Source organism: Lepidochelys kempii, chromosome 10, assembly GCF_965140285.1.
Source record: "Lepidochelys kempii isolate rLepKem1 chromosome 10, rLepKem1.hap1, whole genome shotgun sequence".
NCBI lineage: Eukaryota > Metazoa > Chordata > Testudines > Cheloniidae > Lepidochelys > Lepidochelys kempii.
The window spans coordinates 48,070,324-48,094,841 of NC_136389.1; the positions used below are offsets into that span (position 1 = coordinate 48,070,324).

General features: G+C 53.4%; 2 protein-coding genes across 3 annotated transcripts; both read left to right on the plus strand.

The window, feature by feature from the left end:
- The first annotated feature begins 339 nt into the window (after window positions 1-339).
- On the plus strand, window positions 340-3,257 carry LOC140917931 (zona pellucida sperm-binding protein 3). The gene is made up of 9 exons (XM_073361461.1): window positions 340-747; window positions 1,461-1,579; window positions 1,662-1,765; window positions 1,837-2,014; window positions 2,092-2,212; window positions 2,313-2,404; window positions 2,493-2,638; window positions 2,776-2,912; window positions 3,234-3,257. Exons 1-9 carry the CDS (start codon window positions 340-342, stop codon window positions 3,255-3,257), a joined length of 1,329 nt encoding a protein of 442 aa, XP_073217562.1.
- Window positions 3,258-12,784: 9,527 nt separating this feature from the next.
- Window positions 12,785-24,156, plus strand: COMMD4 (COMM domain containing 4). 2 transcript variants are annotated; one of them, XM_078854636.1, is made up of 8 exons: window positions 12,786-12,964; window positions 14,605-14,676; window positions 15,341-15,406; window positions 17,333-17,372; window positions 19,304-19,423; window positions 19,978-20,058; window positions 21,595-21,771; window positions 22,047-24,156. In XM_078854636.1, the coding sequence occupies exons 1-8, from the start codon at window positions 12,962-12,964 to the stop codon at window positions 22,085-22,087; spliced, it is 600 nt and encodes a 199-aa protein (XP_078710762.1). In that variant the 5' UTR covers window positions 12,786-12,961; the 3' UTR covers window positions 22,088-24,156. The 2 variants fall into 2 exon arrangements, with proteins under 2 accessions (XP_078710763.1, XP_078710762.1); XM_078854637.1 differs by lacking the exon at window positions 15,341-15,406 and having other exon boundaries at window positions 12,785-12,964.
- Window positions 24,157-24,518: the final 362 nt, after the last annotated feature.

Below are 24,518 nucleotides of genomic sequence, written 5' to 3' on the forward strand. Positions count from 1 at the left end.
AGTGAAGCCAAACCCAGGATTTACAGGCCTCCATTGGGGATTGAGGGGCCTGGGTCCCTTTGTGGTGGAGCCCACTCTTAGCCTTCCATTGAACGAAACAGGGCAGGAATTTCCCAAACTGCAGCTGATGTACTGACCAACAGGTGGAGCTGATTCCCATTGGCCCTCCTATTTCCTTGCGCCAGGGTGTGGGCAGTGGGTGTAATTGGGCCCCACCTGCCTGCAAATTAGCGGAGGGTGTTAATTACCTGGGGCAGCTCTGAGCTGGCTTTAGGTGCAGGGTATAAAGCCCCAGAGCAACAGTGTCCCTTCATACTGGGTTTGCTGCAAGCAGGCAGGATGGGGTATAGCAGCAGCTTAGGCTTTGCTCTTCTGTGCTGGGCAGTCAGTAGGGTGACCTGTTACAATCCCTGGGATTTCTCTAGGAGTAACTCTGCCATCTGGAGACCCACCCCCAGGGCTGAGCCCCCTCGCAGAAATGCCAATGTGCCCTCTCTTGCCCAGCCCTACCCCTGGGCTAAAGTTTCCCAGCCCGGGGCTGTGTCCCTGCTGCAGCCTGTCATGCTGCAGTGTGAGGAGGCTCAGATGGTGATCACTGTGCACAGGGATCTGTTTGGGACAGGGCGACTGATCAAAGCTGCTGACCTGAGCCTTGGCCCAGCTGCCTGCCGGTACACGTCCCTTAATGCTGCAGAGAACACAGTGATCTTTATAGCTGGGCTCCATGAATGTGGCAGCACCTTACAGGTAAGGATTCGTGCAAGCGAGGAGCCCCTATTGATCCCTAGCATCACTGCCCTTGTCTTGTCTGATGGGGTTAAAAATGCAGGAGGGGAGGGAACGGAGGGTGGACTCTTGTTCCTGTCATTGACCAGCTCCCTGTTTTTTCCTGGGTGCTTCTTTCTAGCCTCCAATTTCATGCACTAGTCAAAGAATTCTGCCCTGCTCTGTTCCTGGAGCAGGCTCATAAGTGGAGCCTGAATAGGGCGCTCTTGTGGCTCAGACAGACTTTACTTCTACACACCCCTGTCCAAAGACTGTCTGGAAGCTCTACAGACAGGACCACTGAACTGAATATGGTGATTGGTATTTGCTGGAGCTCTACATAAGATGTAGGGGAGAGAAGGATAGACACCTGTCTTCCTGAAACATTGGTTAAAACTCACCTGAATGCAGTTAACAGGTTATATCTGGGGTAGGGGTGGGGGGAGGCTACTGTTTGACTCTTGCACAATGTGCACAGAGAAAACTAGTGAGTAGTTGTACAAAATGGCAGTACTCTGGATCCAGTATTCTGATGGCTGCTCCAGCAAACTGAGCTCTGAAGTTCCCAGTTGATCGCTTGTTGGAAAACTTGAGCTCTCTTCTATCTGGCTGAGGCTTGTTCTTAGGCTTTTCTGAATGACTTAACAAATGCTCTGTGTACTACTGTTAACGCTTCCATGTCTGCTCCTTCCCAGATGACCCCAGACTCCCTGGTTTACAGCACAAGCCTGAACTATAACCCCACCCCTGCCAGCAACCCAGTGATCCTGAGAACCAATCCAGCTGTGATTCCTATTGGGTGTCACTACCCCAGGTGAGTGTCTGAGGTGCTCAGATCCCTCCCTCCCATTTGGTCCCTGATATTGCTCAGTTATTGAGATTTCCTCTTCTCCCAGGAAGAACAATGTGAGCAGTAAAGCCATCAAGCCAACATGGGTTCCCTTCAGCTCCACCCTGTCTGCTGAGGAGAGGCTGGATTTCTCCCTGCACCTGATGAATGGTAGGTGGGAGAAGCCTCCAGGGGAGCCCTGCCTGCCTGTCTGTCCTGCTCACTGTGAACTTGCCTTGCAGATGACTGGAGTGCTGAGAGACCCTCCAATGGATTCCAGCTGGGGGAGGTCATGCATATCCAAGCTGATGTCAGCACTGGGAACCATGTGGCTCTGAGGCTCTTTGTGGACAGCTGTGTGGCCACCCTGAGCCCAGACAGGGACTCCTCTCCCCGCTATGCTGTCATTGACTTCAATGGGTAAGAGGTGGCAGCCTTTTCTAGACTAAAACAAGACCGATCAGGGACTCTTACTGACCTTTGGGTCTTGTGTGTAGGTGCCTGGTGGATGGGAGATCAGATGACACCACCTCAGCCTTCATATCCCCCAGGCCCAGGCAGGACACGCTGCAGTTCATGGTGGATGTGTTCAGGTTTGCAGGAGATGCCAGGAACTTGGTGAGAGCCCACATTTCTGCTCCAAGTCGACTTCCCCAGGCTAAGCAGCTGTTAGGGTCCCCTGGGATGGTCCTAACCCCTCTTCCCACTTCCCTTCCAGATCTACATCACCTGTCATCTGAAAGTCACTGCAGCTGAGCAAGCCCCAGATCGCTTGAACAAGGCTTGTTCCTTCAACAAAGCAGGCAACATGTGAGTAGCCTAGAACCCCATCAGGGGAGTGACAGGCAGCCTAGAACAGAACTCTTCACTGTAGATGACTGTTCCTGTTCTGTTCCAGCTGGTCTCCAGTGGAAGGCACCCGAGACATCTGCAGGTGCTGTGAGACTGGGAACTGTGGATTGCTTGCAAGACAGTCCAGGAGAGCAAAGCATTTGAATAGATGGCCAGGAGAGCACTTCCAAAGAGATGTGGTATCCAGACGCGGTAAGTTCTATTTCAGCCACTCCACCTGGAAAGATGTCTGGCTTGCTCAAACTGACTGGTCTTTGGTGCTCTCATCCCAAAGTGAGACTAACTAACCAACTTAATGGGTTCTTGCTTATGCCTCTTCCCCCATACAGGTCCTCTTTCCAGGAGGGAAGCTGATGTTGTAGTAGGACCCCTATTCATCATGGATGCCTATAAAGGATCCAGGGATAATCTAGCAGATCCAGTGGAAGTGGGAAAGGCAGCCTCCAACAGGAGGTGGCATCAGAGGGTATCTATTTTCTAGCTTATAAGTGTGTGTTTTGGCTGGCTGTCTTGGTCTGTCATAACTGCAGTGCTGGGTTGAAGCCCCCATTGGTGGTCTGAGAAGCAGAGGTTGATCAGGGATTTACAACAGAGGTGCCTGCATTGTCGTGCAGGCTAAAACTCCAGTTGAGTATGGATAACAGCAGCGTTAGCTCAATGGAGCACACAGAATGCTTCCAAACTGCTGCACTCTGTGAATTGGCCAAGTCATCTTGGTGGACTTGACAGGGCGATGGAGGTAGATAAATTCCTTGTCCTGATTTCTAACTACCTGTATCTCTCTCAGGGGCAGGAGAGAAGGCTTGGCTGAGGCTAACCATGGTGGCTGTATAGGTTTTTACCTACTTGTAGGAGGCCTCCTCCATTTCAAAAAGCCGCAGTTTCATTGCGGGAGCTGTTGTGTGAGCTGTACCTTCTGTATAATGACAAATAAAATCCACTGTGTGAGGCTGGCCTGTACTGACTCTGTAACAGGGGCAGCCCTTCAGCGCAATGGGCACACGAAGGGAATTGTAGGGAGGAAGAGGAGGCTCTGAATGGGTGCGGGTGACTGTCACCTTATTTGTTTTGTCAAGGGACAATTCTGCTTAGATATTAAATGAGCCGCCTCCTGCAGCCCCATCACTTTAGAAAAAACAGGGAGGGGTGTAGATACGTCCCCATGTAGAACATGAGATGGGATGAGATTGAGATTGTATCTGGTAAAGTTGGGAGTGGGGGCAAAAGAGGTGTAAAATGGCATGTGCTGATACCATAACCCCCCTTCCTTTATAGCAAACAATCCCCCTTCTGCCCCCCCCCACCCAAGGTGCAAGTCAGAGTTCTACAAATTGGGTGTTCTCCCTCTCCCAGCCACCGGTTCTCTGCATGAAATAGCTTCCAAGGCTGGTTGACTTTGGCAAGGTAGCTTTACAAAGCCCTCTACCCCAGTGCTACTCAAAGTGGCAGTCCACGGACCAGTGCTGGTCCACGAGCCATTGGCTGCCGGACTGTGTGCACCTTTTGTGGGGGGAGGAAATAGTGCTTCTCAAGCTGCTCTAGGCTACATCTAGGGGCACAAGAGTCTCTCAACAGCTTAGCTGAATGGTGGTTGCTTTAGTTTGCAGCAATGGCCAAAGTTCTGCCCAGTGCCCCTTATGGGCTATTGGTTGACCTGACCCTGTGGAGGGTCACAGAGGAAGTGCCTTAAGTGCTGGCAAGAGAAAGCTGGTGTTCTGTGGCCCAAGCCAGGGCCTGAACCCCTCCTTTCAGGGGGTTTTAGAGACAGCTAGTTTTGCCTTTCCGAGGTCTGTATCTGCTGCCTCATCTGTTCCTGTGGCAGAGATCCAGCCTCCCCTACCCATACAGTTTCAACCCTCCCATCGCTTCCTGATGTACCTAACATACATCTAGGCCCTTCACCTGTTTCTTCCTCAACTGAGAGCTCCCAGCTGCTGACTCCCTTCCCTGCAGGATGATTCATTTCCACCTCCAAGAACACAACTGAATTTATCTCTAGGGCAGCTGTGTGAGGCAGAGAAGCCTCCCTCTCTCTGGTTCACACAGGGGGAATAGAGCATCCCCAAGGTTAAGGTGAAACTGAGGTGCCAGTACCACAAATCCTTGTTTAGTGATTTGTCCCACAGGAAATCTGGCCGAGATGGCATAGATCCCTTTCCCTGGGCCTTAGTTCATTGACAGAACCATAATCTGTCCTGGAATTCCTCCAGCATCACTCATCCTGGGGCAGGGTGGAGGGAATTATTCATAACAATGGGGGTTGAAGAGGGAAGCAGCAAACCGAGAGTCAATGGGGGCGGGGGGTCTCCACTGAATGCCTGTTCCAGTCCATCACAGCTAGGCTGTGAAGAGCGTTGGTGGCTAGGCTGTGGTCTTTGATCAACAGCTGGAATTATAAGGCCTGTATGAGGAGCTTAAGCAAGTTAGCATAAGTGTGGTGAAGTAGGCTAGTGACCTTTTGCATAGATAAATGACCTAATTGTCACCCTTTTAGATTTTGGGGAACTGAACATCTTTACCTAAGTGTAGGAGATGGAACTTAACAGACAGTGACCACAGGGAACGCTGCAGGAACATGGATATACTCACCATAAACCAGTTCAGGCATGGAGTGGCAGGTTTGAGAATGAGCTAATTGGTGTTAAGATGTATAGCTGAGCAGACCATGAAATACATGAGTCTGCTATGAGCCTGCATGGAAGGTTGGGTATTAGCATGAACATTCATGATATTGCTCAGGCCCTGTACAAAAGGCAAACCACCCTGTGGAATTAGTCTGTCTTATTCTGTTATTTCTTCCTCTTCCTTTAGCTTTTAAATTTTGTAGCTGTCTATTAACTTAGCTACTCAGCATTTGATTCTTCAGCTCTATTCACCTTCATTGAGGAAGCTGGACCATAGGGCTCACTTGGCATGCCAGAAGCGAGGCTGGTCCTTTATCTCTTACCACCAGGTACCCCAGGAAGGGTGTGAGTGTCCTAATCTAGGAGCGTGATAAGGAATGATACCACAGGTTCCCCCGGTGCTGTACTGCGTGGTCTGGAGTTTTTGTAGCCTTTTCATTAACTTTAATAAAAGTCTCCAAGGCTGTTTTGTTCTCCAGTGTGAGTGTCCTTGCCAAATGCCCTGCAGGTCTGTACAAGACACTGAACTCACTACATCTGTGTAGCCTGATTCCAGGACAAGAACCTTATCTTCTGGTCAGATTGATGGGGGAGCCTATATTATACTAACCTCTACAATCAGGCAACAAGTTCAACCCTGGCTTTCCTCTTCCAGCAGCCATAGATCCTGCGCTGCTGGTGGGGTTGAGCGCAGCAGCTGCTACCCCAGCTTTGGCCTGTCTTACTCTGGGACCTTTTCTTGTAGGCACAAACTCCAGCCAGTCCCTGCCCGAGCTGTCAAGTGACACTGCCATCCTTGCAGAGTAAATGAAGAGCACTGAGGTGGCTGCTGCCTGCCTGAGGGGGATGTTCCCGCTAGTGAATGGGCGAGGAAGGAGGTGACCCCTTTAGCTGTATCCCAGACTCTCCCACAAGAAGTTCCTCCCTGGGGTGGGCTGGAGCGGGGGTGACCCCTGTATTGCCTGGAATGCTGCTATGAATGCTGTTTATGAGCAAGGGGGCCAGGAGGTCAGACCCCTGGGCACTTTGGAAAACACCTTTATTCCCCTTCAGGAGCCTCCCTGGGAGAGGCAGGGTATGCGGCAGGGAGCTGCATTTCAGAGTGTGGCTTTGTTTCCCAGGAGCCCCATGTTGCTACTCTTGGGGGTGTATGTGTGGAAATCCTTGTGTGGTGCTGCCAGGGAACTAGCTGCCGCAGGATGAAGGTGAGGTCAGCAGCACCCCATGTCTTCCTGTTCCGCCCTGGAGCTGCGGACTCAGCCCTGATGCTGTCTGTTCCTTGTCGCAGGGGGGAAGGTAGGAGTCCCCCAAACCCGCTGGCCTTCATGGATTTGCGATCTGAAGGTGTCAGCTTAAATCTGCCTCTAGCTCTCCATTGAAATCTCCTGAGAGCCTCTTCCTAGGAGACACTCGACCACTTCTCCCACCTAGTGTGCTCACGAATACCCTGGAGACCACAGTCCCCGCTCAGCTGGGATAACTGTCCAGCTCTCTTCCAGCCCCATTGCCCATCAGAGCCCCACCGCTCAGGGGGTGGGAGCAGGGACTCCACAGGTCCCGGGCTCAGTCCCCTCCCCAAGCCCCTGGTCCTGGCTGAATGGATTTGGAAGAGGAGTTAACAGGGGAGGGTCCCTCCTTTCCCACCCTGATTCCAGTAACTGACATCCCATGGTAAGCCATTTCCAGGAGCCAGGCACGAGTTAATGCTCGCAGGCTAGAGTGGCAAGATCCTGTGCATGGCTCTGCTGCTTGGAGGGCACGGCTGAGCCCACCTGCTTGGAACAGCTGGTGCCCAGCTGGTGTCTGTGGTCCAAAGGCCAACTCCAGCCTCCCGCAGTGAGCGTTTGGGCTGGATTTTGGTGCAGCTGGGTGTCCTTTGTCCTACAAAAGGAAACCTGGGCGGTCCTGGACCTACAGGCTCACTCAGTGCTTGTTCCTCTAGCACAGGGTGCAGGGAGAGAAGAACAGGCCCCTCCCTTCAACTACCCTTCCAGCGCTGCTCTGTGCCCAGTGGCCTTTGGCTAATTACAATAGTGAACAGGTGTGGCCAAACTTTCAAGACTCAGAACTGAGGTGGGCGCCAGGAATGTAAGAATGGGCCTGGGGAGTTTTCCGGGGAAGGGTGGCCCATGGAATGTTTTTTCTGCTGCCTCTTGTTCCCTGCCCAGCTCACTCCCTCAGGACAGCTCTGGCAAGACACTGGTTCCAGAGCAGAGGTGCCCTTTCTCCAAGGGGCTGTGCTGGGCGGGGGGTCCCCTCCCTGCCCTGCCCTGCCTTGGGCAAGTCATTTAGACCCAGATCCTCAAAGATATTCAGACTCTCAACTTCCATTGAATTTAAATCAAGGGAAAGGAGGAGTCAAGTACCTTTTGAGGATCTGGGCTTTAGTCTCTCTGCCTCAGTTCCCCTTCTGTGATATGCACTTCCCTCCCTCCCTCCCTCCCAGGAATGTTGTGAGGACAAATACATTAAGAGCATGAGGTGCTCACAGCCTATGCAGCTGGGGGCCATAGCTGTACCTTAGCTAGCAGGGTTAACAGGCTAGTGGACATCCAGTTGCTCAGTCATTGACCTCCCTTTCAGAGTAGCCCTGGGCGGAAGGCAAGGTAGAGTGTTTGCTTTGCAGTAGGGAATAGAACGCCTAAGAAACAGATCTGAAGGCCTCTGCTGCCCCCTGTTGGCAGCAGAGAATTATAGTGTTGCCACGTGATGCACCTTTCTGACGTGGTGCCTGGCTTTTACTGTGTGATTGTTTGTCACACTGGAAGTGGTAAGAGCTCCTTGACTCTCGGGGGTGGCTCTTTTATCTGCTCCCTCCCTCCCTCCCTGATTCCTCCATCAGGGGTTTACATTGAGTTTATTATAGTTTTGCTGCCATGGCCCTTCCTAGACTCTAGTACCTGGAGCCGCTAATCTCTGCTCTGCTGGGAAGGAAGCGGGGGGGGGGGGGACAGGGAATCAGAGAAGGGGAGAAGAAGGAACCAAAATAAGGGAAAGGAGCAGGGATTTGTTTCTCCCCTTTTACTCCTAATGGTGCTAAATCTAACATGGCTTTTACTTACTTTGCATCAGAACCATAGCACAGTTCCCAGAACAGGCGTGGAGAGGTAACATGAGCCTGGCGTTGAGCGGTAACTAGAGCATTGGAGTAGGCCTCAGAAGATCTGGATCCTGCTCCTGGCTTAGGGTTGCCAACTTTCTAATTGCAAAAAAACTGAACAGCCCTGCCCTTTCTCTGAGGCCCGGCTCACTCCATCTCCTTTCCTCCATCACTCACTCTCCTCCAGCCTGACACTCACTCATTCATTTTCACCAGAATGGGGCAGGGGGTTGGGGGTGAGGGCTTGGGGGTGGGCTCTGGGATGGGGCCTGGAATGAGGGGTTTGGGGTGCAGGAGGCGGCTCTGGGCTGGGGCAGGGAGTTGGGGTGCAGGAGGGGGTGATGGGCATGGGCACCCGATGGCGCTTACCTCGGCAGCTCCTGGGAAGTGGCTGACATCCCTCTGCTAGGCCTAGGGGTGGCCACAGGGGCTCTGCATGTTGTACTTAAAGTATTGCACAGAATCTTTTCAGGGGGGATAAGGCAAACTGCCACATTTATATATTACACTCATGTACTCACATACACAAGCACACTCCGTCTTATTGTTACCAACTAGTTCCTCCCCTTAAGTTCACTGGCCAGGCGCATTAGATGCGGGAGGGGTGGAGTCGGGCTTCTGTCAATCCGGATCAATGCTCTGATGTTGACAAGACATCCTGGGGTCCTCTGCAGGATACCTCACATTTATAGCAGTTCCCCTCTCATGCAAATCTATACCAGATTCAAAATCTGTGTCAGTTGGTCATCTGTGGTGCTTCCTTCTGGGTGTTGTTTTCATGCTGCCACATTTATTTTCAAAGCGGGTGTTTTCAAAAGAAGGTGCTTGCTTCTAACTCCCAAGGCTGTCAATATGTCTGATCTTCTTTAATGAGACCGCTTGACAAGTTCTATTGTTCTTGAGTCTGGTTTCCATCCTCTCTCCAACTGTTGCAGCTGGCTGGAGGTGCTTGCCTTCCACGCCTTACTCATTCGCACCTCATTCATTCAACAGGGCAATTGATTAAAAGTGAGGGGAGATCTTATTCTACGCCTAGCAAAAAGACATTTTTCTTCTACCTTTATCCTTAGGGGCTATAACATTATACCAAGGTTCAATACAAAGTTTCTATATAAGGATTTGATACAAAGTTCCCATATCAAAGGACTTGACACAAAGTTGAATGAAAACAGAGGTCACACATGGATAGACTTAATACAAGGTTATATGAAGAGGCATAATACAAAGTCATATGAGAATGATACACAATTATGCAAAGATGCTTAATGCAGAGATTTATCTACAGGCGCACTGCCCCCCTCTGCAGAGGCTACCCCCACAGCTCCCATTGGCTGCAGTTCCCACAGAATCCCCATAGCTGCTCCTCCACCTAGGAGACAGAGGGACATGCTGGCCGCTTCCCGGGAGCTGGGTGGGAAGCCTGCCAGCCTTGTGCCAACTGGACTTTTAATGGCCTGGTCAGTGGTGCTTACTGGAACCACTAGGGTCCCTTTTTGACCAGGTGTTCCAGTCAAAAACCGGTTACCTGGCAACCCTATCCTGGCTCAGCCACACACCTGCTGTATGATCTTGAGCAAGTTACTACCTCTCTCTGTCTCAGTTTTCCTTCCCAGCCTGGGTCTGTCATGCCTAGTTAGATTGTGAACTGTTCAGGGTATTTTCCACTGAATGCATCCGATGAAGTGAGCTGTAGTTCACGAAAGCTTATGCTCAAATAAATTGATTAGTCTCTAAGGTTCCACAAGTCCTCCTTTTCTTTTTGTTCAGGATAGGGATTTCATGTATGCACAGCACCAAGTACCATGAGGCCCTGATTTCAGCTGGAGCCTCTAGATGCGACTGTAATCATAGGCAGCAAGTTATATGGGCCCATGGTGCCCGTGCTCCACCAATATTTAGGAATGTGAGCCCGGCTCCACCAATGTTTGGGCTTACCGTGCTTTGGGGGGCCCCACGCTTCGGGGGGATGCAGGGTCCAGAGTGGTCTGGAGGGTTAGCGGGGCGGCTGGCAGCAGCAAGCAACCCAGCCCCAGCCCACCCTCCTCTGCCCCACCAGCTCCTGGCGTCGCTCGGGGGAGGGACGGAAGCTGGAAAGAGATGGAGCGGGAGCTTGGGGGAAGGGGTGGAATGGGGGCAGAGCAGGGGCAGGCTGGGACCAGGTTGCTTGCTGCTGCTGGCACCAGGCCCCCCACTAACCCTCCAGGCCACTCTGGACCCCCTGTCCCCTGAAACACGGGGCCCCCCAAAGTGCAGGCCCTGGGGTGGTTGCCCTGGTCTGTCCTATGGACAGGACAGCTCTATCTGGACCCCTCATCCCCCCCAAAGCATGTGGCCCCCCCCACAGTGCAGGGCCTGGGGCGGTTGCCCTGGGGATGGCTCTGCTTGGACTTGTTCTGGGCACCATCAAAAATTATACACACCTGGCACCCATAACTGTAATATAAATTATAATAGGCATATTAAATGCAGCTGCACAAAAGATTAATGTTTAGGTCCTATATAAACATTGGCTTTTAACAAAAACCCTACTGTCTGATAAATTGAACACAATAGCTGTTTAAAAGCATGCCAGTTTTCTCTGCTAGCATGCAACCCCCTGATGTTATCTCGGGTGAGTCACTTAAACTCCCTGACCCTCAGTTTCCCCATTTGCTGTGAAAGAATGTGTGAGATCAGGATGAAGACAAGGTTCTGTCCCAGACACTTTACAGGCTAAATACCCAGATGAAGGGTGGGGCAAAGGATGCAGCAAAAACAGGCAATGGAGCAGTGACATTAGCTCAGGCCTTGTCAGCTCCAAGATTAGTGTTTCAATATTTTTATGGCCATTTTGCTCCAGCTGCTTTGAACAAGAGCTCTGGGCCCAAGGGTAGAGAGATCTTCTAGGAGACTGTTTTTAAGGTGGAGAGGCGAGAGGTGGGTTCATGTGTGAGAGGAAATACTACCACTGAAATCCTATTGAAGCCAATGGGGGTTTTGCTACTGCCTTCTCCAGGGCCAGGATTTCACGCTACAAGGTTCAGCTTGCAACATTCTCCCATCATTTTGGGGGAGTGTGTGTGGGAGGGGGGCTAATCACCCAAGCAAAAGAGGCAGGGAAGTTGGTGCGTAACCCACTGGATGTACCTGGCACCTGCATAGCCCTCCCCAGGTCCTCTGGGCAAGGTGTGGTGCTGGCAGGGAGCTGGTGCTCCTCCCTCATCCTCCTACCCTTCAGTATGCCCAGGCTGGTTCATTCTCATGTGCAGCCAGAGAGGGAACGATCTTTCCATTGACCTAAATCCTGGGTGTGTGCGAAACGCTATACCCTAAGCCAGGCCCCTCAGTGGCCTCCTTCCTTTTAGACCCAGCTTCACCTCCCTCTGCAGAGCTGCTCTTAACTCCCTACAGCTGTGGGACACTGTCTGCACCAGGAACACACAAAGGGGACCAGTGTCCCAGTGCAGCATGGGGAGATTCCTGGCCAGTTACTGAGCGAAAGGGAGCTGGAGAGGGGAAAGGTGTGCGGAGCTGGAGGCTGGAAAGCCAATGGGTGGCCAGGGAGATAGGAAAAGGCTGTGAGCAGGAGCCAGCCCACAGCCAAAGCCAGGCTGACCTGACCCTCCCCTGCCCATCTAAGCTATTAGCCCTTCCTGAAGGCATTGATGCCCTCTCACCCCGTCCCCAATCCCTCCTGCATTCCCCACAGCAATGTTAAGGAAAGCATCAAGCTGTTCTGAAAGTGACTGCATCTTAGTAATAACACAGAACCACTCTATCCCCTAAAGCTTCCCCCACCACCACCCCCGGCAGTGTGTCATAGGCACATTTTTGGAAGAGCTTGGACCAAACCTGCTCTGGATTCAGATCAAAATCTGAACTCCCCCCGAGACTGGACACGTTTGGATTTAGGGTTCCAGTCTGGCCCATCAGAGAGAGAAACCCAAGCAATGACATTTGGATCAGAACTTCCCTAGAATTTGGGGGAGGGGTGGAGTTGGGCTCCCATTCTTTGGCCTTTGTGACAATTACCCAATAAAACTGATCATTCACTGCTTTAATTTAGTGACAAAGTAGGGTGCTGGATTTGACTCAGCTCACTTTATCATCTGTCTCACTCATGACAATTGGTGTTTTGCCTTAAAGCCCCAACTCATGGAGTCATGAGATTATGTGAGAATCTCAGGTTCCATTTAAAACCCCCCCACCATTTTCCAGTACCCAGCATTGTATAGAAAAAGCTTCAAAACGTAAGACCTGAAGCCTCAAAAACCAGACACCAAAGGAAAAGAACCCCTAACGGTCGTAGCAGTCTTTTAAAAACTCATGGTTTTTTTGGATGCAGTGTTGTTCCAGCTGTGTTGGTCCCAGGATGTTAGAGAGACAAGGTGGGGGAGGTGATATCTTTTATGGGATCAGCTTCTGTTGGTGAGAGAGACAAGCCTACACAGCCTGGCCCGAAGAAGAGCTCTGTGTGGCTCGGAAGCTCCTTTCTCCCACCAACAGAAGCTGGCCCCATAACAGACATCCCCTCCCACACCCCTTGTCTCAGGGGACTTGGTAACCCCCCCTGCTGGCAGCAGGGAAGAGCTGCCAGGGGCTGAGGCTCAGTCTGTGCAATAAGTCAGCAGGCTCCACGGCTGAAGTGTCACTAACCCTGCGGTCAGCTGACTCGGCCCAGCGAGCTGCTGACAGGCTGCGGCGCAGGGAAGTCTGTGGTCAGCTGACTGCGCTCCGAGATCAGCTGATGGCTTCCAGCCCTGGCGTGGGTGAGGGGTCCCGTGCCCGGCGTTGCAGAGACAGCCGGAAACCATGGTGAGCGCAGGCGCCGGGCATGGCTGGCTGGGGGGTGTTAGGCCTTTGCTGGGATTTGGGGGCCGGCGGCGATGCAGAGCTGAGTTCCTGGGGCAGCAGGGACTCTGGGTACAACGGGAGCCATGCCTGGGGGCTCCCCGTTACTAGCCCAGTCCTTGGGGTTCGCCAGGCCAGTGTCACGAGCTTCCTAACATGTGCGTCAGGGAAGGGGGAGAGCTGGGGGGAGAGGGGAGTTGGGGTTAAACATTGTGAAGGGTCTGGCTTAAAAACTGCTTCCTCCCTCCGGTGACCTGAGATCAGTGGGGTCCCAGGAAGGAGTTGGAGCAAATGGAAAGCGCTGCCCCTTTGCACAGTGGGTAATTGGCCTGGGGAACCCACAGTGGCAGCCGGGGAATGGAATGACGCCCCTTTGAGTTCTAATACCTCTCCTAGTTAAATGTGCTCGGGATAAATGAATCTCCTGCTTCAGGGTGCAGGCCAGTAGCTTGCAGGGGTCAGGAAGGAAACGCTGCCTTCCCTGCCTCACTCCCACCACCCAGAGTACTGCCCTGCAGGATGGGGCAAGTGACAACTCCTTGTAATGCATCTTTCCTCTGAAGCAGCCAGCACTGGCCAGGGCTGGGGGCAGGATGCCGGGTCTGATGGGCTGTTGCTGTAGCAGCACCTGTGTTTCTAAAGCAGGGAGTACTAAAGGCTTCAGCACTGGATGTGCAGGGGAATGAGTGGGAGGGGAAAGGATCATTTCAGAGCCACGTTAATGTTAAACACTGGGGGGATCAGCCATCCTGCTCCCCTCGACCCAGATGTCTGCCCCCTGCTCTGAGCAGCTTATGCCAGGTTCTGTAGCCTGTGGACCTGTATACGTGAGCTCCCAGAGACTTGTTCCCTTGCACTCACTGCCTAACTGCAGCGGGTATAAAGCAGCTGCTCCAGGATGCAGGCTCATGGTCTGTACCAGCGTTTGCTGGGTTAAACTGCTGAAGCTGCGGCTTAACTGGCAGCTATTAGGAACGGAAGAGGTTTAGAAACAGGAAGGGGCCATCTGCCCTGTCCCACCTTCACCCCACCCCTTCATCAGACTGATCCCTCTGGGCATACCCCAGCCCCCTCCAACTCTTTCCTTCTCTGGGGATGAGTCTGTCTCCTTCAGACTCTGGGCCCAGTTCAGCCCTGGGGGAAGCCCTTTGAATTCAGGGCAGTTGCATCCCCTCGTGCCAGGGCTGAGCTTGACCAGCTGAGTCTGGTTGTTCTCCCCAGGAGCTTGCTCCAAAAGCTAACGGCCTCCGTGCACGGAGCCGCTGCGCCTGAGTTCACAGGGGCGTTATACAGTGGGGACCCAGGGCCTGAGGAGGAGAGTTATTTGTACAGCTCTGGATCGACCCAGCTGTTGTCCGACTCTGCAGCAGGCTCAGTCAGAGCAGAGACCGGAGATGAGGGCAGCCAAGTACCCAGAGAGGAGAGAAATCTGGGGGGCGGCTCTTCTGGTGCAATGGAGACAGGGCAGCAATAACAGTGGGAAATGAGGGTTCCCCTGCTCTGGCAAGAAGAGCAGGGCTGCCCTGCAAAGGACTCTCTGCCACTGACGTCCCCTGGCCCAAAGGCCACCTGGGTCCTAATTGCCCCCGATCTTCTCCTTCCAGAGGTTCCGGTTCTGTGGAGACTTGGACTGTCCCGACTGGGTCCTCGCCGAAATCAGCACCTTGGCCAAAATAGTTAAGTGGAAACTTCCTCTTTCTCTGTCTTCTGGATCTTATCCGGTGCCCAGCACCCTGGGATCTGAGCACTTTTTGCTCTTAAACCTCCCCTCAGAGACGGTATTGGGTGCTGTGAAACCAGACAGTCAGCACGAAGCCTTGGCCGTTGAGAGGGGTACGATGGCCTTGGGGAGCAATGGGAATATCTGAGTGATGCATCCCGATCTGAGCTCTGGGACTCGGGATGTCTGATGAAGGGGGAGAGCTCAAGTCCCTGAGCGACCGGCGTGAACTCTGCACCTGTCCCTGGTTGAGAGGGCGTCTCTAAGAGAGCAGGGAGAGGCTCGGGAAGTATGTAGAACAGGCTTTGATTGAGGGCTCGAGCAATACGCTCAGTGCACTACAAGAGCTGGCTGGGGCTTTAGCCTGAATGTTGCATCCAATGCTCAGGGAGTCTCTTTGTGGAATCCAAACCATGGTGTGCCCCAAAGTGGCAAGAAGTGAGTGGTTTATAAACAACCCAAACCAGTGGCTGTTTGGCTGGGGCAGGGCAAGGTTGAAATGGGTCCCCCTGATGTGGTGGAAAGCGTGTGTTTTGAGGGGAGCTCAGACTCCTGCCAGACAGAGCCCGCCAGGCCCAGCACTGTGGTGGGGTTTTATTTTCTTGCTCTCTCCTTTCCAGTCCTCGGTGAAGCTGAAGCTCATCTGTGGCCAGGTGCTCAAGGACCTGCAGGGCGAGGGGATTGATGTAAGTGAAGGGCGTTCTTCTCCCACGTTCAGCCTAGCTGAGCCGGGATCCAGCGATCGCAGAGACTCAAGTCTCCCCTCCCCCTGGCTGCGTGGCGTGGGCCATGTCGAGCTGGCCAGCCTTAGGGCAGGCAGTGCGGTGGAGTGGATGGGGTATCAGAGTGGGAGTCAGGACATCTGGGTTCTATTCCCAGCTCTGCCACTGATCTTGGGCAGGGTGCCTAAAGCCTGTGTCCCTATCTGTAAAAGAAGGCCAGTGATACCTCCCCCTCCCCCCTCTCCCATCGGGGAGATCTGCTGGTGGAAAAGGCCGTACGGCTGCTAAATACTTACTAGTAAATGTTAGTGTCTGTTGCTCTAAGGGTCCTGTGTGGTCTGCTTCACCTCATCCACCCATTGGCCCTGCCATCGCAAGGAGAAAGGCTGGTGGTTGACAACACGGATTCCCTTGAAGTCTTGCAGCAAAGGGGTTTGGCCACTAGGGGACATGGGGCTGAGCCATTTGTAACACCCATCGCATACAGCAGCTGACCCACTGTTTGGATCATGGAGGTTCCCTGTAGGACATTCCTGGAGCACTAGCAGCCAGTGGGAATGGCCTCTCCTGCACCCCACATTGTGAAGGCAGCTTGGTCTAGTGGGAGGCAGGAACCCAGGAGTCCTAGTCCCTGATAAGCCACATGCCATGTGGCCTTGGGCAGGTTACTTAGGCTAAATCCAGTAGCTTCTGGTAATTTGGGTTCCCCCTTGAGACACTTCGGCCCCATTACTCAGAAGTGCTGAGCCCCCACCACTCCTATTGACTCCAAGTGCACCCAAAACCAGAGGCCCCTTATGGAATTGTTGGCCTTAGCCTGGCTCTACTTGCCCCATGGGGGATCTGCTAAGAGGGCTCAAAGAACAGGAGGACTTGTGGCACCTTAGAGACTAACAAATTTATTAGAGCATAAGCTTTCGTGGGCTACAGCCCACTTCATCGGATGCACCAAATGGAACATAGAGTAAGAGAGAGAGAGAGAGATACAGATAAGTTGGAAGTTACCATACAAACTGTGAGAGGCTAATTAGTTAAGATGAGCTATTATCAGCAGGAGAAAAAAACTTTTGTAGTGATAATCAAGATGGCCCATTTAGACAGTTGACAAGAAGGTGTGAGGATACTTAACATGGGGAAATAGATTCAATATGTGTAATGACCCAGACACTCCCAGTCTCTATTCAAACCCAAGTTAATGGTATCTAGTTTGCATATTAATTCAAGCTCAGCAGTTTCTCGTTGGAGTCTGTTTTTGAAGCTTTTCTGTTGCAAAATTGCCACCCTTAAATCTTTTACTGAGTGGCCAGAGAGGTTGAAGTGTTCTTCTACTGGATTTTGAATGTTATGATTCCTCATGTCAGATTTGTGTCCATTTATTCTTTTGCGTAGAGACTGTCCAGTTTGGCCAATGTACATGGCAGAGGGGCATTGCTGGCACATGATGGCATATATCACATTGGTAGATGTGCAGGTGAACAAGCTCCTGATGGCGTGGCTGATGTGATTAGGTCCTGTGATGGTGTCCCCTGAATAAATATGTGGACAGAGTTGGCATCGGGCTTTGTTGCAAGGATAGGTTCCTGGGTTAGTGTTTTTGTTGTATGGTGTGTGGTTGCTGGTGAGTATTTGCTTCAGGTTGGGGGGCTGTCTGTAAGCGAGGATTGGTCTGTCTCCCAAGATCTGTGAGAGTGAGGGATCAGCTTATGCTCTAATAAATTTGTTAGTCTCTAAGGTGCCACAAGTACTCCTTTTTGCGGATACAGACTAACACGGCTGCTACTCTGAAACCTGTCATTCAGAGGGCTCTGTGATCATTCTGCACCGTGCTGTGTGCCCCGGGAATAGAGTGCCCTGGGGCTGATGGACCTGCGTGTTGCTCTTCTCTTGCAGTATGAAAAGATCCTGAAGCTAACGTCGGATGCCAAGTTTGGTGAGTGTCGTTCCCTTTCAGAGCAGTTGGGTGCCCGTAGCCTGGGCTCCTCTAGTGCTGTCCGTGAGGCCGTCACGGTGGATTTGGCTCTTTGCCTCACCCGCCTTCCAGGGAGCTTTGCTGGCTTCATTACTAGAACTGACATTCCTCTGTCTGTGCTTACGGCAGGAAGGCTGCGGAAAACCGGTGGCTTTGAGATGCTAGGCCAGGCTTTGGCTGACTCTTACCTCCCCCCCGGCCCATTCCACGCCCCAGTGCCCTGGCCTGAGGACATTTTACCTGCAGTGTTTATGGGCGCCAGGCTCAGCTTTGTTAGCCACATTGTCTGAAAAGCGTTGCTGGCTGGGGTCTCGAGTGGAGAGGCACGTCCTGAAGCAGTGAAGGCCTGAAGAGTTAATGCTCAGCCATTGGAAACCAACGGCACCCTCTGCTTGTGAGCAAGCACAGGAGCCCTGCTAATCTCCCAGGGTCCTTGCCCCTGTTCTGTCTGGGGGAGACGCTGCTAATTGGCAGCCTGACGAGTTTCCCCTTCTCACTCCAGACGCTGCCCTGGCTTTATATTTTTGGGTGGTTCTGGGCCCTTGCGTTGGGGAATAACACCATTTTCCTGAGCGTGTGGAAGAGCCCTGGGCCTGATGGTTGTGGTGATCACAGTAACAATCAAAACTTCCCAGGCGCTGCCCGAACAGCCCCCGTCCCTGCCCTGCAGAACTTGCTGTCTTAGTGTGGCAATGCAGAGGGGAGGGGAGGGGTCCCAGGAACTCAGCCTGGTCGGCGCAACAAAGAGAAGGTTAAGGGGTAATGTGATGGGAACCTGTAAGTACCTACCTGGGGAACAAACAGCTGATAATTGGCTCTTCAGTCCAGCAGACAAATGTCTAACATGAGCCAATGGCTGGAAGTTGAAGCTAGACCAATTGAGACTGGAAATAAGGTGTTTTTAACAGGGTCGTTAACCGTTGGAACAACTGCCCAAGTGCTCTCAATCACTGGCGATTTCTAAATCCAGATCTGCTCTGGTTCAAACAGGCATTAATTCAGGGACGCCCGGTGGGCTGTGTTACACAGATCAGACTGGACAATCGAGGCCAGATGGGACCATGATGTAAGCTGTGAAATGTCTGTTTTGGTTTTTATGAATGAGCTGACCCCAGCTGAGTTGCCATGCTGTGGCTTGGCCCTTACTGCCACTTGGGCCTGATGGTTGTACAGTGTTAACCTTAGGCTTTGGCTGTATGAATGGTTAGTTTCAGCAAACCAGGGTGTAAATCGGCCACATGCTAGGTGACCGGGTGGACCCTGCTCCACACCCCGAGTTCCGCAGTGTGCCTGGGATCTGCCCTGCTTGGAAACAGGAGTAGGTGAAAGTGCCCTAGGGAGCTGTTAGTCTGCAGCAGCAGGGTCCACGGACAGTGCGCAGCTGGCTAGGGCAGGGCAGCTTTACACCCCTGCTTGCCACGAGCTAAGTGTTCGGTTAGACAGGCCCTTACTCCTCTGGCCCTTGGCCATTATTAGTATTTGGATCCCTAGCATCAGTTGATTCTAGTTAGACTTAACTCCTGCCTGTCCCAGGCTTGTTTAAATCCTAATCTGTTTTGAGCCCTGCTGGTTGCATTGACTCCCCCCTCCCTCCCACATACATATCAGTCCGCTGCCCATTGCTGCTTCTCACCCAGGTTGGTGACAATGAGTCCAGCTCTTTATGCCTGTTTCCCTGCTGCCCCTCGTGGCCCAGTGCGAGGCGGCATCTGTCTGTGCACCCTCTCTAGTCTCTTGCAGACGATGAACTGCAAAGGGCAGGCCACGTCAAGGGCTGTTGGATCCTACGTCAGTGGACACGGACCCTTGCAAGGGTCTATCAAAGCTGCCTCCCTGCGGGGAAGAGCCCTGCTGCCATGCAGAGGCCCAAAGGTTTCTCCTCCTCTCTCCAGAGTCTGGGGATGTGAAGGCCACTATTGCTGTGCTCAGCTTCATCCTCTCCAGCGCGGCCAAACACAGCGTAGACAGCGACTCTCTGTCCAGCGAGCTGCAACAGCTGGGGCTGCCCAAAGGTAGGGGAAGTGCCAAGGGATGGGTCTCTTGGAGTAGGCTGCAGCACACTGGGGAGCCCTGGGTTTGGTAGCGGCAGCCTGACCCTCTGGTGCAATGTCAGCCAGAGGAGGGTGCTGGGGAGCAGAGCTGAGTCTGTCCACCCCATGCACCAGGCTGTAACCCTGGATAACTGTGTCCTACCAGCCTTGCTCCAGCCCTGTGTGGAATTCAGTACCTTGGCTCTCGGGGGGAGGAGGCGATTGCTGCTGGGTTGTGTGTCCCCCGCACTCTCCCATCCGTGAGAAGTTAGAACTCGCTGTGTTAACCATCAGGAAGGACTTTGGAGCAGTAGCTGGGCCATCTTCTGATTGAAATGCCCTAGGGTACCATCATCCGCCCGTTATCCCATGTGCGCCCCAGTGTCAGCATCCTGTTAGAGTCCCCCTGCTAAACAGGCCAACTCAGCTGTTCGCAGCCAGGGTCCCTTCTGAGCCTGTTGGAACCAGAGTCGTGTTGTGCAGGGACCGATCTGATGCTCTTTGGTGGGTGATTTCTTGGTCTCTGTGTTTTGTAGAACATGCCACAGGATTGTGCCGGTCCTATGAGGAGAAACAGAGCCCCCTACAGGACAGCCTGAGGGCACGCAGCCTGAGATGTAAGTGTTCCCCCTCTGGCCGTGCAAACCTGACACTGCTCCAGGCCGCGGATGAGAGATGGTCCTTCAGCAGGGGTACAGGCCCTGCTGGTACCCACTGCCCCCACTCCTCCAGCTGTTCTCCTGTGTCCATGGATGGAAGTTCAATAGGACTTTCCCCAGCCATTCTCCTCTGGGACTTCCTGGGGAGAACTTGCTTCTGAGGGCTGCGGGACAGGGTCAGTTTGCTGAGGGTGACTGGGTTTTCAGCAGCAACAGAGGGGATGACCAGGAGCTGGGACCAGAACCCTGTTGTCTGACTCCCTTGGGCTGTGACCTTGTCAGCCCGGTAGGTTAGGAGCTGCCCAGGTTAGTTCACCTCCAGGACAATCCAAGTGCAGCAGGGAATGGTGCAGGTGATGCACTAGGCCAGGGACGGGCAAACATTTTGGCCTGAGGGCCACATCGGGTTTCCAAAATTGTTTGGAGCGCTGTGCCTCCCCAAACAGCCAGGCATGGCCTGGTCCTCGTCCCATCTCTGACCCCCTCCCTGCTTCTCGCCCCAATGCCCCCCCGCAGGACTCCTGCCCCATCCAACCCCCCACCCCCCCCGTTCCCTGTCCCCTGATGGCCCTCCCAGAACCCCTGCCCCATCCAACCCCCTCCACTGTTCCCTGTCCCCTGACTGCCCCCGGACCCGCCACCCCTGACTGCCCCCCCTCCGGGATCCCTGCCCCCATTCAACCCCCCTGTTCCCTGCCCCCTGACCGCCCCACCCCCTATCCACAACCCTGACCACCCCTGGAACTCCCCTGCCTTCTATCTACCCCCCCCCGCTCCTTGCCCCCTTACCGCGCTGCCTCGACAGGCAGCCCCGCCACGTGGCTGGAGCCAGCCACGCAGCACAGAGCACCGGGTCAGGCCACGGCTCTGCAGCTGCGCTGCCCATCAGGAGCTCACAGCCCCGTTGCCCAGAGCATTGCGCCAGCAGCACAGTGAGCTGAGGCTGCGGGGGAAGGGGAACAGCAGGGGAGGGGCTGGGGGCTCCCCTCCTGGGCCAGGGGCTCAGGGGCCGGGCAGGAGGATCCCGCGGGTCAGAGTTTGCCCACCTCCGCACTAGGCGGTGCTCTGCCTTCTGAGCCAACACTGAAGCAGCGCCCCAGCAGGGCATTGCAGGACACTGCGTTACCTCTCTCGGCCGCACAGAGAGACAGAGCTGAGGCGGTGCTAACCACTTGGACTCATGGGAATCTTTGCAATGAGGGTTGTGGCTGGGATAACACAGCTATCTCGGAGCGCTCCACTCCACTGACTGAAACTCCCTTGTTATTTCAACTGGAGACATTTCCTTCCTGTAATGTCTTACATTGTTGCTGTGGGCTGGTAAGACAGTTGCTGTGTTGCGCACACACCAGAGGTGGCTGCATTTCAGGGGTGGGAGAAGCCGCTTAATGCTCTTGAAAAATGCTTCCCAAATCTATATCGCCGGCTCGTGCATAGAGAGAGTGTTTTACACTGACAGTGCAAACCTGAGACTGGCTCTGCCTCTGTCCTCAGTGAACCGTCTGGACTCTGTGTCCTGGAGGGTGGATCACACACTCAGCTCCAGCGAGCTCCAGCAGGTCAACGAGCCCCTCGTGCACCTGAAGTTCACCGTGCGAGCTGGGGACCGAGGCGGGACGGAGCCCTTTGCCATGACCATGTCAGCAGAGAAGTTCCGGGTCTTACTGGCAGGTGAGTAGACAGCAGATGGGCAGCTTGGAATCGCTCGCCTCGTCCCTGCCCTGCCAGCTGGTGCTTCCTTTCCTGTGTCCCCTCTGCTCCCCCTACTGGCTGGGGCAGAGATCGGCTGTCTCCTGTCGTGTCATTTCTCTGTTCCTGCTCACAGCGGAGAGGTTATTCTCTGCCCTGCTGTGACCAGTGAATTGGGAACTGGCTGCAGCGTCCCCTGTTGAGATCCAGGTCACTCTGCCCCCATTGGCTGTTTGCATCTCCTCTTCCACTTTCAGAGCTGAGACAGGCCCACGCCATGATGAAAACTCTCAGCTGAGGAGGGCAGCGAGCGTGGAAGGAGCCAGCTGATTGTGCAGAGGCCCATCGGAGAGTCTGGTGGGTGCGGTTCCTCCGCTGGGGAAGCCCCTCGCTGCACACAACCGCAGACACTGCCTGGGCAGAGGTTGGACTGGGCTCTCTCCTCCCTTCTCAGATCCCTGCAGCTGAAACTGATGACTGCTCTTCCCACTCTTGCTGGCTGCTGTCTCCCCTGCCCACCTCTCTTGCTGTCTCCTGCCTGCCCCTCCTCCAACCTGCCTACAAGCCCTTGTGCTTCCAGGACCCCCACCCCAGGACCCATCCCCAGAGCAATGGTGGATGGGGGCTTGGGGGCTTCTGCATCTGCTAATGAGATCTCCACCTCGAGACCAGCTTCAGCTCGGAGTTCCTATAACAAAGGTGTCCAAACCCTTGGGCCATGCCACCGTGTTACACACACACACCTCCGGAGAATACCCAGGCCTGCCGGCTGGAGGCTAGTTTAACATTGAAAGACCCTGAAATCCCCTGCCCAGCCCTTTGTTGGTGGCTCTGTTCCTGAACAGCTGCAGGGAGCTGATCTGCCCTTTTGCTTCTGCCTGAATTGTCTCCTGTGGCTACTCCAGGGCAGGCGCGCGGGTTCCCATGTCTCCTCTGGAGACGTAGCGTGCTGCAGCCCACCAAAGGCTGCGGCTAGGCCAGCTCCACATCACCTGTTGACTGAACTCCTGCAGCAATCTGGGATACCTGTGGCTGGGGCAACTCTCCCAGTCGTACATAAGAGGTTGGGAAGTTTCACCAGCTGAAGCAGATGGAGCGTTCTCTAGTCCCTTCTTGCTCCCCCGCATCCCACCCCTAAAAAGCACTTTGCCACTGTTCTTTCCACTTCCTCTAAAGGAGCCTTTTGCCTGTGGGGGGGATAGAAAAGCTGCATTTATCTTTCCTTCTCCACCCCCAGCCTCCCCCCTCCACACCTACCACCTTTTCAAGGGCAGCTCAGTGCATGGAATAAAGGATCAGCAGGAACATGCATCTGTGAATCTCTCCATGCGTTTCCGGTTGGCCTTGGCACATGAAGCCAGTTATATGTAGTTTCCTGTTTTGCCAGCGGGATCCAATAAAGCCACGTGGTTAACAAAGGCAGCGCCCCACAGAAGTGTTTTTAATTTGCACTGCTGCCTCCCTTGTTACCCCTGTGCCCTCATTTCTGAAACCCTCATGAGATGGGGAACAGAGACTTGTCTTTAAATAACTGGAGTAAATCTTAAGTCAGGGATCAGCAACCTTTTGCACGCGGTCGGTCAGGGTAAGCCCCTGGCAGGCCATGCCAGTTTGTTTACCTACAGCCCCTGTTGGCCTAGAACGGCGAATCTCGTGGCCAGTGGGAGCTGCAATCGGCCAAACCTGCAGATGCTGCAGGTAAACAAACCGGCCCGGCCCACCAGGGGTTTACCCTGATGGGCTGCATGCCAAAGGTTGCCGATCCCTGTCTTATCTATTTGAAAGGGAGAGACTGATGCCGCAGGCAAAATTAATCATACTGGCAGGTACTCTGTAACCTATTGCCAGCCCCTGCAGCTCTGTCAATGTCTCTCCATCCCACATACACCCTCCCTGTTCCTTCAGTCCTGACCTTTGTAGAAACCAGAGCCAGCGTAGGCAAAGTCCATAAACTATTCACTCACCCCAGCCTTGTCTTGTAGCAACCCTGGCTAGTCCAGCCGTTGCCCCAGGCACAGCTCTGGTAACACAGCCATCGAGGGACCAGTTGGGTTTTGGTAACTTCATTTAAATTGTGCTCCGTTTACATTGGCCCCTGCCACTGGTGCCCTATTGTGCTAACCCCCTTTCCTGGCTACAGCTCAGGGCTCTGATTTACAGGAACTTCACAGCTTGGGATCATGCAGTTGCTCCTTTAGAGCAAAGTCAACATAGCCCGAAGGCAGTGAAGTGGGTAACCATTTTAACTTTGAAATAATTTGGTAAATTGCTGCTGAACAGCAAAAGACCAGGGCAGCCCTGTATTTTTAAGAACAAGGCCGTGGTCCATTGAATTGAAAGGCAATACAATTAAAATGGTACAAACAATAGCTTGTTAGGTATTATTATTAACTCTTCTATCACACTTTCAGAAGTAAATCTCAACACACTTTAAAAAGGTGGTCAGTATTGTTATCCCCAATTTACAGGTGGGGAAACTGAGGCAGTGGGGGCGGGGGAGTGACTTGCCCAAGGTCAGCCAGCAGAGGAGCTGGGACTGGAAACTAGTTATGAGTCCTAGTCCAGAGGTCTGTCACCTCAGCCACACTGCCTAGGTCACACAACAGATAACTAACTGTTGTAAGATATTGTGGCAAATAGCTTGGTAAGATTTACCTTAGTGTTATACATGGATAAGAGTAGCTTGGGGGGTAGAAGATAGGGTAAAAGTTGTTACAGCTACCACACAT

Bases quoted from the DNA above. Each gene is read 5' to 3' on its own strand.
- LOC140917931 (XM_073361461.1), top strand. From the start codon at position 340: ATGGGGTATAGCAGCAGCTTAGGCTTTGCTCTTCTGTGCTGGGCAGTC. The intron at 748-1,460 runs GTAAGGATTCGT...GCTCCTTCCCAG, and splicing joins AATGTGGCAGCACCTTACAG to ATGACCCCAGACTCCCTGGT. The intron at 1,766-1,836 runs GTAGGTGGGAGA...CTTGCCTTGCAG, and splicing joins CTCCCTGCACCTGATGAATG to ATGACTGGAGTGCTGAGAGA.
- COMMD4 (XM_078854636.1), top strand. The intron at 14,677-15,340 runs GTTAAGTGGAAA...TCTCCTTTCCAG, and splicing joins TCAGCACCTTGGCCAAAATA to TCCTCGGTGAAGCTGAAGCT. The intron at 19,424-19,977 runs GTAGGGGAAGTG...TGTGTTTTGTAG, and splicing joins ACAGCTGGGGCTGCCCAAAG to AACATGCCACAGGATTGTGC.